The sequence below is a fragment of the Dipteris shenzhenensis genome, chromosome 28 (assembly GCF_047967505.1).
Source record: "Dipteris shenzhenensis isolate YYH24624 ecotype China chromosome 28, Dip_SZ_1.0, whole genome shotgun sequence".
In the NCBI taxonomy this organism is placed as follows: Eukaryota; Viridiplantae; Streptophyta; class Polypodiopsida; order Gleicheniales; family Dipteridaceae; genus Dipteris; species Dipteris shenzhenensis.
In genome coordinates this window covers 15,066,936-15,078,735 of record NC_141623.1, presented here as the reverse complement: position 1 = coordinate 15,078,735, position 11,800 = coordinate 15,066,936, and the positions used below count along the sequence as shown (strand labels likewise).

The following is an 11,800-nucleotide window of genomic DNA, read 5'->3' as shown; positions in this document are numbered from 1 at the left end:
TTCCGGACTGCTGTCAAAAGTGTGCAGGTGCCTATTTTTAACAGCAAATAACAGTGAAACCTTACGAAATTTAGACCTGCACTAAATTGGAAAGTTGTAGACTTTGGATTGGCTACAATTTGTTTATTGATCGTTTTTGCATCTGAGGTAACATGCGAAAGTTATTGACTGTGCAAGATAGCAAAAAGTTGTAGAAATTTGTTGTTGGAAACCATGGCTAATGCTGGACTAGGTAGTGACAACATTACACAGATTGTTGGAGAGAAGTTGGATCAAAATAATTATGCCATTTGGAAGTTTTTGATGGAAAATTTCCTGATTGGAAAAGGGTATTGGGATCTCATTACTGGTGATGAGGCAAAGCCTGACATGCTTGTCAAGAATCCTACTCAGGAGCAAATGAAGAGCCATAAGGCTTGGTTAGAGAGAGCACGGAAGGTGCTACACTGGCTTTCTCTTTGTATTTTGTATGCCATGGTCATGCAGATTATGAGTTGCACATCCCCCAAGAATGCCTGGTATATCTTGACGAGGTATTATGGCACCACAACAAGTGCCAGAAAGATACAGTTGAAACAAAAATTTAACAATATGTCAAGAAGGGGGAGAACGATACAAGAATATGTGACTGATATCAAAACTATAGCTGATCAATTGGCCTCTATTGATGCTCCTGTGGATGATGATGACATGGTTGTAGTCACTCTGAATGGACTTGGTCTCGATTATAAGTCATTTGACACTTCTATTTCTGTGAGACGAAATATGCCGGATTTCAATGAGCTAGTTGCTCTTTTGATCCATGAGGAAGTGAAGCTTGGGTTGAATACCAATGGCAGTAGCTCAAGGAATAGTGATGCAGTGTTCTACTCTAATCAGAGAGGCCGTGGTGGACGACACAGAGGTTCATTTTGTGGTAGAGGTGATGGCAGGCACATCCCTAAAACCCCTAGTCAGTCACCTCAGAGAGGAGGTGGAGCCTTTAGAGGTAGGGGAAGAGGTGCTTCTCATGGTAGAGGTACTTGGCAGCAACCGCAACAAACAGTGCATAATCCTAATAGTGATAAGACATGTCATTATTGTGGCAAGGTTGGCGACTGTTTCAAGAAGCAAGCAAATCAAAGAGGAAAGGCGAATCAGCATGGTCATTTTGTCTCTTCTAGTCATGCGCATGAGACATCCTCAGATCAGCTATTTGCTATGATGCATGTGCAGGATCATAAGCCTACTGATGGTGGCTTGGATGAATATATGGTATATTGATTCAGAAGCATCTAATCACATGACACCACATGGAGAGTGGTTTGATGAGATGACTCCTAGTGTGCATGGTTATGTTTACAAAGGAGATGATACACAGCATGACATTACACACAAGGGTGTTGTGCCTCTAGTGATGCATGATTGTCAGACCAAGAAGCTGCATGAAGTGTTGCATGTGCCTTCGATCACCAAGAACTTGTTGTATGTTGGACAAATGGCTGAGCAGAACTTGCAACTCCGGTTTAATAAGGATGGATGCTTCATTGAGGAGTTTGGTAATGGCTGCAAGTTGATTGCGAAAGGGAAAAGGCAAGGAAGAATGTTTACTTTAGATGCAGGCATGCCGGAACTAAAGGCTGCCATATTTACCCATGGTACGAGTGGTCTCTGATTTGGAAATTTGGCACAAAAGGATTGGTCATATTAATATTCAAAGGCTGAAAATATGCAGCAAAGAGGCATTGTCGATGGCTTGCCAAAGTTCAAGTATACTGCTTTAGAGCATGTTTGTCCTCCATGCTTGTTTGGAAAATGATCAAGGTTGCCATTCACTAAGCATCTACAGGAGAGTAGTAGACCTTTGCAGTTGATTCACTCTGATGTCTGGGGTCCCGCACACACTACCTCAATGGGAGGCTCATCATATTATGTTACATTTATTGATGATTTCAACCGATATACATGGCTGTATTTTTTGAAGCACAAGGATGAGGTGTTGCCAGTATTCAAAAATTTCAAGAAAGTGGTTGAGAAGGAGTTTCATGCATATATTACCTACTTGCAGCCAGATAATGGGGGTGAATATGTATCTAATGCCTTTGATGATTTCCTGGCCTACCCTCATACCCCTCAACAAAATGGAGTGGCTGAGCAAAAGAACAGAGTTCTTGTGGAGGCCGCAAGAGCCATGTTAAATGAAAAGTATCTACTTGACTACTATTGGGTAGAAGCAGTTGGGACTGCGGTTCAAGTGTTGAATAGAACCCCCACAGCTGGCATTCATATGATTACTCCATATGAGAAGTTGTATAGGCAGAGTTCTGATATCCGTCATCTTAAAGTGTTTGGAAGTTTGGCATATGTGCATATACTAGATGAACAGGAACGAAAGTTGGATCCCAAAGCTGAAAGATGTGTATTTATTGGCTATGCACAGAACCGGAAGGGTTACAAATGCTACAACCCATCGACCAAGAAGACTATGGTGAGTCGGGATGTTGTTTTTGATGAGCTGGAATCTTGGTATGGCAAGCCAAAAGTGGCTGTTCCAAATGATTCATCTGCAGGTCATGCATATGATAAAAATCAGCAAATTAGTACATCCATATCTGGGCCTACATCTACTAGTTCTACTACAGTGAATCCTTAGTCTGGCAGGTTATGCAATTCCACTGACACTGCTATGTCAGTGAGGGGGAGAGATAAAGGGAAAGCCAAGGTTGTTGAGGTGATTTTGCAAGCTGAAAATGATGTCCCTGAGCATCAAATTGTGGCTATGATTCGTCATGTAGTGACAGTTTGGGTAGTGAGCTGGGTATACCATCTGTATCTATACCTGGAGTGAAGGGAAGTAGGTACATACCTCCTCATGAACGAGGAGAGTCAGGCACCCCAATGAGAAGGTCACAAAGAGTCAAGTATCATGTTGCCAGGTTAACTTATAGTAGTTATGCTACTCGGCATTATGCATATATGACAAAAGTTATGGGACATATTGAGCCAACTATCTTTGGTGAGGCTATGCAACATGGTCATTGGCGGAATGCCATGGATGAGGAGATGGATGCCCTTGCCACTAATCAGACTTGGGATTTGGTGGAGTTGCCTGAAGGCAAGAATCCTATTGGTTGCAAATGGGTCTACAAAGTAAAATGCAAGTCTGATGGATCAATGGAAAGGTATAAAGCAAGGCTGGTTGCCAAAGGGTATGCATAGCAGTATGGGCTAGACTATGAGGAAACTTTCAGCCCTGTTGCCAAGATGGCAACTGTGAGAACTGTCATAGCATGGGTTATTGCAAATGGCTAGAAATTACAGCAAATGGATGTCAAGAATGCTTTCCTAAATGGTGACTTGTTGGAGGAAGTCTATATGGTTCAGCCCGAGGGTTATGTGCACCCTGACTATCCCAACTATGTTTGTAGGTTGAAGAAAGCTCTCTATCAATTGAAGCAAGCACCTAGAGCATGGAATGAAAAGATCAGTAGATACCTGTAGGAGCTTGGTTTTGTAGTTGGGAAGGCTGATCATTCACTGTTCACAAAGAAGACAATTGCTGGATATGTTGTGATTGTGATTTATGTTGATGATCTGATTTTGACTAGTAGTGATGATGATGGCATTGCTGAAATTAAGAGCAAGCTGAAAATGGAGTTTGATATGAAGGATCTAGGGGACTTGAAGTTCTTTCTTGGCATAGAGGTGTTGAGAAAACCAGATAGCATTTGGCTTATGCAGAGGCAGTATGCCTTAAATATGTTGGACTCAGTTTGGCATGAAGGATTGCAAACCAATGGATATCCCCTTAGATCAAAACTTGAAGATGATGGCTGATTCTGGAGCTGAGATTGATGACATTACCATGTATAGGCAAATGGTTGGAAGCTTGATTTATCTGACTATTACCAGGCCTGATTTAATATATGCTGTGGGAGTCGTTAGTCAGTTTATGCAGAAGCCACGGAAGCCTCACTTGGATGCAATGAGAAGGATTATGCGCTATGTCAAGGCAACATATCAGTATGGACTCTTTTATGAGTATGGAAAGGATATAGAACTGGTTGGATACACAGATGCAGATTGGGCAAGATGTGCCTATGACAGGAGATCCACCAGTGGTTATGCATTCAGCCTTAGTAGTGCAGTGGTGAGTTAAAGTAGTAAAAAGCAACCCACAGTGGCATTGTCTAGTACAGAAGTAGAGTACAGAGGTGCAGCATTGGCTGCATGTGAGATTGCTTAGCTTCAGAAGCTTTTGCAAGATTTGGGACTGCATGTGGAAAAACCAATCAGACTTTATTGTGATAACAGGAGTAGTGTGCAGTTGGCAAGTAATCAGGTTTATCATGCTAGAACTAAGCATATTGAGGTACACTACCATTTCATCAGAGAGATGGTGTTATCAAAGAAGATTGATCTCATACATGTGAAGATTGAAGATCAGGTTGCAGATATCTTTACCAAGTCATTGGGTAGAGATAAGTTTACATGCTTTAGAGTGCTACTTGGTGTTATGCTCCCTACTTGAGCTTGAAGGGGAGTGTTGGGAATCAAGCTCTCGGTTATTGTTCCTGTTGTGTGAGTAGGTGAATAAGGTGAGTCACACTGACTCAACCATAGTTAGTTCTTATCTACTATGTATGGGTGTTGACCTTAGTAGTGTTCAATTGTATTGTGTGGGGCGAATATGAGCTGATTGTGGAGGTGACTATTGCTCCCTCCTAGTTGCTTCCTATATCTCTCTTCTTGTTTTTTCTTAATAAGATGTTGATCTTACCTAAAACTTTGTAAAGTTTCAAGGTACCCCAAATTATCCTGAGCAAATCACTTGTAGATTTTTGGCCTCAAGAGCCGATTGTAAGCTTTCCCCACAAAATGCTTGTGGGAGCTCTAGCATGACTCCTCATCATGAACCCCTTGCTCGATCTAGCCTTGCATAATATACTTAAGTGGATCCAATTCTTTTTGTTGTTGGTATTCAACCCATGTATGACTTTCGCAACTTCTTAATCTACCACTTCAGCCACACATTCATGAAATGTGTCTCTCCAATAGTTTTTGCTAATATTACTCCATCTGGGCCTGAGGAGATTGCAAAGTGCAAACAGGTCCCTCCTAAATTGGTTGTAGGTATTTGAAGATACGTGGATCATGTTTGAATTGGGGGGGCGGGGGGTATTTCTTTTTTGGATCCATGAGATACACACATGTTTCCAATATCCATTTTGCTCTAAAAACCCATTTTAGCATCACGGATTAGCCACACGAAGGTGGAGTTCCTTGATATTGATTCCCCTCATTCTCTAGAAAGAATAAAATACTCCCTAGCTACTATGCATACGATTTAAGCATCCTAATTCCAAGGGGCTTATGTATATCAATAATTTTTTCCCAATTGCTCGATTATGACTTTGTCTTAATATTGCTCGCGGTTGGATTATGTTCAATTCACTATTTTATGTTAAATGTAATTGAAGTCTAATTTCAAATGCTCTAATTGGAGTTAAGTCCTCCAAAGCCCACCTTTTCTAAGTGCGGGTAAGGCCCAAGGCAAGGGTAATGCAAATAAAAGCCCACTTTTGTAAGTGGAGGGTAAGGGTAATTGATTTGCATTGCAAATAGCTCTCTAAAATAAAGACGATGAATGAGACTCATTGTTCACATAGAAGTGGTAATGGTCCTAAAATTGTTTGTAAATGAAGTTCTGCTCGAGACATGATTATTTCTATTTGGGTTGATTGGGTTGTTGCAAAACTGGTGCCTTTGCTTTTTCTCTCCATGAGTGTACATGCTCTGCTGTCTTGAGCTATGAGTCTCTATGGACGAGGATAGTGGTGGTGGCCCTGGGTTATTTCGATGGGAGAAGAGCATGAGTTGTGAAGGGAGGCACGTGGGTGTTGGCAAGAGGCGGTGAAAACAAGGGCTAAGGACTTAGGGGAGTCCTCTAAATGCTAAGGTGATGTGTAATAAGCCTAGAAACTATAAACCAAGATTTTTCGTGATCTTTTAGCTTGTGTTCTGCATACAATATGCAAATATGCAAATGAAGGGAAGTTCCTTCTTTTTCTTGTTTTCTGCAAATCACCTCATATCATATGCAATCTATGCAAAAAACCAGTTGAGTGATTGTCCCTTCTTTTTCTTGTTTTCTGCAAATCCACTGATTCATTCCTTATTTGCATATGCAATCTATGCAAAAAACCAGTTGAGCTCACAATCTCTCTCTCTTCTTTTTTCACCTTCAATCCCAGAACCAATTCTTCGTTTCAATCCTCCCCTTCATCATCTTTTCATTTCCTTCCCTATCATGGCTCTCGATCACCCCCCCCCCAAATGGCAAGGCCAGCTTCACGTCGTCGTTGCAGCTCCCTTAGAACATGTCTGGCTTATCGCCTCTGATTGCTGTGGCCTTCCCAAATGGATGCCCATGGTGGAATCCTGTGAACGCCTTGAAGGCGAGGATGGGAAACCGGGTCTCGTTCGGTTTCTCAGTGGAGAAATGTTTCCGCGTTTGCAAGGCGAGAAGTCGTGGATTAAGGAGAAATTGCTGGTTATGGATCCCTTGAGCCACCAGTATACTTATTCGATGGTAGATGGGAACATTGGAATTGTGGGTTATGTGAATACAGTGCAGTTTTTTGACTTTGGAGATGGAACGACGCTCGTGCACTGGCTGTTCGAGGTTGATCCTGTTCCCGGTGGCACAAAGGAGGCCATAATTGAGTACCTTGCTTTTCTGTACAAAAGCTCCTTGAAAAGGCTTGAAGTTGCGGCATCCTGTGTGCTAGAGGATCAGGCTGCAGACGCGGAAGAATCTATAGAGGTAGAACTGATGATGCAAGGTGAGAGACAATGAAAACAATTCATGCATGCAGAGCAGCAGGTTTTTTATCTTTCTCCCCTACCTGAGGAGGATCGTGAGGACTGGTTGAATGGCTGCGCGCATGACCCACTGGCTAATAATCAACAGCAAGCGATGAAGTATCAGATCTGAAGATCACAACTGTGATATTCCTTACTTGACAGGATCTAGCTGCATCTCTCCGTACTACAGCGACGTAATCAAAGCACACAAAACAATATCGAGACTCACGGATACATGTTTCTACTCAGGAGCCAAGCACTACATAGAATAATTCCTTATCAGCTACTCTTGCATTTGCTGCTTTACAATATCAAGACTCACCTAAACACAGATACGTGTTTCTACCCAGGAGCCAAGCACTACAGGGAAATTCCATATAATAATTACTTATCAGCTGCCCTTGCATTTTCTGCTTTGCCTAGCTCTTCCTGACCATCGATCCACTACTACGGTGCTATCAGTGATATTACCATCTTCCCCTTGGCATTTGAGGTTTGCTAGTAAAAATATGTGCTTTTGTTAATCAGGGACAGTAAAGTAACACCAATTTTGTATGGGCGTGTGATTGGAGTATTATAATGCTCTTCAATATCCTGGCTTTCGAAATATGGGCTCGTTGCAGATGTGTTCATATGGTATATTCTGGGTCCTGTCTACTCGAACCTCTTGCTTCAAGCCATGTGCAGGTTACCCCTGCAGGAGCATGTCTTGCTATGATGGATTTTCACTACTGTGCTCTGGTACAATCGAAGGGTAGCTTATGAAACAGTCTTTTGCTTGGATTACAGTCTCTTTTCTTTGGATCATTGCTCGTGCAACAACTAGTGTGCTCTCGGCGATCCAATAACAATTGAAGGTTGGAACAGTCTTGTGCTTGTATTTGATTGCTGTACTTTTCGATAGAAGGTTAGTGAACTCGTATAATTTAGATTGATAACTTCTAGAAACTTTTGAAATCGTATGTTCAAAAGTCAAGCATTTAACCAACTAGAAATTTCATTGATAGAAATCAAAGCATCTGCACTACGAGTTGTTCAATGAAGTGGTGCATCAAAATAAAAATATTCAACCCCCACAGACATTGATGGTCTTTTGTATATATGCCATTTTCTCCTCGTGGGCACCTCTACATCCCCTGGTAGAAAGAAGCCTTTATGATTCAAACTCTCAACCTCATCTATCTTAATCTAATTGTACATTTTTACAGCTCTTGGAAATCGGCTTCTCTTATCTTTATTTCTATTTTGAAAGTCAAAATCATTTACTTCATTTCTAGGATCCCATTAAGGAACACGTTGTTAGTAGCTTCCCTTAAGTGTGACCATATAATCTACTGTTTTGTTCTTAAATATTGAGTGTTATTATTTAGTAAGTCATGCATATTTGTCCATATTTCAAATTCGAATTGGAGCAAACTAAGGCATAATGTTTAGAATTTTAAAATTAACACCTTTAAATCTGTCCCAGTTTATAATATGTAAATGACTATGTACAATAGCATTAGTATGATAAGTCATTTGGTTCAATGAGGGTTGAATGAACTACAATGGGGGAATCCAAAAGCAATCTTCTAAGGAATATTTGTCTTGTTTGTGGACTTAGTCACACTAATGTAGTTGTTGTCCGCTGAGATTACAGCACGCTATTACAGTGCTGTCCTTAAGAATTGAGAACTATTGTGAAGGGATAAATGAAGATGAGGTGGATTGTGAGGGGATGTTGGGCCAAGCTAAGGTACATATGAAGCCAAAGCCATTACTTGGCAGCATGGACTCCGAATCATCGGGGGCTCCTTATAGCATATCCTGGATCAGCATTCAACTCATCCAAGCAAACCAAGCATTTCAAACCATCCCTACTGGACATGGGTAGAGCGGTAGAGCCTGGCCCTTTTTATGCTAAGGACGAGGCACATAATACAGCAAAGAGAATTATTATGCTAAGGACAAGGCATAAGCAGTAGAGCAAAAAGAATTAGTTATGAGCTGTAAACTCTCATGGGGTTGATATATTCAAAAGTTCCAGTCATTACATTATGCAAGTGGGATCAGAACTATAGTGTGATTTTTTCAAGAGCAAATACAAGTCAGTCTGACCATCCATGCAAGCCACTGTAACATTAACAGGAGCTCACATGCTTCGCTTCCACACCATAAGAAACCCCTGTAGAAGACTTTCAACTGTAACCATAAGAGACTTCTGTAGAAGACTTCCAACTTCATATAGTCTTATCATGGCATCACATGACTAAAAGAAACAAAACTATATAGATCTTCACATGTCCGTGCATATGCTACAGCGATTATCCAGTAATTACATATGAGCATCCTACACAGAGAGAAGAACACTGAGCATGCTGCAACACGGACCAGTAGATACATCCGCAATTGATCAGTCATATCAGGAAGTCACTTCAGTGGCCCATTCAACTCCTCAAGATCCCATAGACAAGTATAGCAGGTGTACCATCCACCAAAGGCAGCAGGGTATATGTCTTGTATCATCCTATATTTACTAGGAGGTTACCATTATAGTCAGGACCTATACTTGAAACCAGCACTTATCCTTTAGAAATTGTAAAACCTCCGTTCAATTAAGCTGTTGACAATCACAGCCCCATACATCACATGATTATACTGTAGCTTCTCATCATAAGTTCCGTGCAATAAGCTCACATGTTGTGAAGTATTACAATTAGAATTACAGGAAATTTAGAATTACAGCTTTAGACTAAAGCAACATGTAATTTTAGACTTAAACTTATAATTATATATCAAACGAGACAGAAAAGGCTATAGGGAATTTTTAACCTCCACAAATACAAAAAAAGTAAAGAAAGACTAGATTAATCATTTGTATCCTACCCTAACATCAATATCACTCATAAATATAGAGAGTAGGTCAAATGGCACGCCCAAACAACCCACGCTTGTTTGTTGCCTTCGTAGCATCCTCCATGATAAGCATCCAAGCGTTATGACAACATATATCTGTATCAAGCGAAGGCTTGGTAAGCGATTTCACATCCCAAGATATATATGAGACCAGCATTATATCCATAGTCTACACCAAATGCAGTTGAAACCCTTATGAATGGAGGAATATTTAGTTCAAGTGTAAAGCAATGTATTCATAAATAGTGCTGATCAATTCATATAACCAGATTAGGATGACTTGAAGTACTATAGAAACAACTAGATCAGGAGGACTTGGACGACTTTAGAAACAACTAGATGGGAGAGGATCTATGTGCCTTGAGAAACAACTATATCTATAAGCATTAAAGATGAGAATTTATGAGCAAAAGATCTAGTGAACAAAACCCAAGCGAGCATCCGAACTAAAATAAATGTGGGTTTGAGCCCAGCTGCTACCTGCTGCCATTCTAATGGAAGTTAAGATTTATTTTTGACATCGTGTTGAGAACGTCATCGTGTGCATAACTAGGTAATGGCTTGAGTGAAAGTTAAAATGCATGTGTGCTATAATGTATGTCAAATAGACTAGTCGCAAAGCAAAGAGGAAGTGCGGGCATGCTTGGTGAAAAGGCCAAAGATGCGGCCATGAACCGCCTTTGTTCACCGAACGGTAGGGAAAGGCAATCACCCCAGCATAGGCAGATGCTAGGGTGTCGTGCGTAGCTATACCATTCAAATCACTCTGAAGAAAAATGCTGAATGAATACTAGCATTGGTAGATCGAATTACTGGCTGCTTTTTACAGTAGAGATAGGGCCCGAATCATTTGATTTTTTCTGTTGTAGTCCTCCGTATTATGAGGAAACAAGTCTTATGTAATCCTCCTTATTACTTTGATATATCTATATGTATCTAATATATAATTGACAATGTATATTTATTATACGTATATATACATTTATCAATGACATACTTACACCGAGCGCGGTCTCTCTCTCTCTCTCTCTCTCTCTCTCTCTCTCTCTCTGTGTGTGCATACATATGTCACCTGCAAAAAATTCCCAATATGAGGCTTGAAAAAAACTAGAATGCTTGGCCAGCTGCTAAGTATATTGAAAGTAGCTAATAATAGGCCAGTTGATCTAACGGCTTAGAATGTGCCACATGGCTTTGTAGGATTTTAGAGTTTCATAAAACGCTCTAGTGTTGGCCAAGTAAAGAAGAAATTGGCAACACAGTCGTCTCCACTCCCCACCCGTGCTAATTAATGCCCCACTCTCCCCAAAGACCTTTGATGAGAACTACCAATAAGTAAGCAAGAGCTCATCAGGATTTTTGAGAAACTTGGCATTCTAAGGACAAAATAATCCCCTTTCATTGCAGCTAGATTCTTGGAGCTCAAAGACATTTCCATCAGCAGTTGTGTGGCAGCAATGAGCGATAAAAAAGGAAACCAAACAAGCTTCGAAGACTTGTTCCTCATAATTTTTAGAAAAGAAAATTAATTAAGTAGGATTCAAAACTCCATGGTACCGCTCATCAGTGCCAAGTGATTGAAAATTTCTATTATACCTCTCACCACCACTGGTAATGCATATTTGTTATAAGCTTTGTGAAGTATGGTTTGCCTTTACAATTCTTGGGAGTTCTTTTGTGTATTTGCGTGTGTACTAGGATGTCGCTTAAAGCTCACTACTCTCTATGGAGCAAGTCTTCTATGTTAAGTGGTCCTTTTGTTCCCATCTTTTCTTTCCTTTCTAATGTTGAAACTATGTTGTAGACCGAGTTTGTGTCAAAGAGCCAAACCTCCATAGAGAGCCTATCATTAATATGAAAAAAAACGATCCCCCTCCCCAAGCATAAGACTCGAGAAGCACCACCAATTATAATAAAGAATGCTTTTGATGCACCAGGTGAGCAAAGAGATGGGCTTACTTACCATTTTTGTTTTCCCCATTTTTAGCCTTTGGGGCAGGGTCGTTGGGGGCTGGGTGTCTCCTTTCACCTAGGAAAACTCGTCTCTTATTTTGAATTA

General features: G+C 40.7%; 1 protein-coding gene across 1 annotated transcript; it reads left to right on the top strand.

The window, feature by feature from the left end:
• Positions 1–5,987: 5,987 nt before the first annotated feature.
• On the top strand, positions 5,988–7,439 carry LOC147883237 (uncharacterized). Its single transcript, XM_087399930.1, has one exon. It carries the CDS (start codon positions 6,020–6,022, stop codon positions 6,836–6,838), a length of 819 nt encoding a protein of 272 aa, XP_087256056.1. The 5' UTR covers positions 5,988–6,019; the 3' UTR covers positions 6,839–7,439.
• The last annotated feature ends 4,361 nt before the right edge of the window (positions 7,440–11,800 follow it).

Coding starts and splice junctions, on each gene's coding strand:
- LOC147883237 (XM_087399930.1), top strand. CDS start 6,020: ATGCAAATGAAGGGAAGTTCCTTCTTTTTCTTGTTTTCTGCAAATCAC.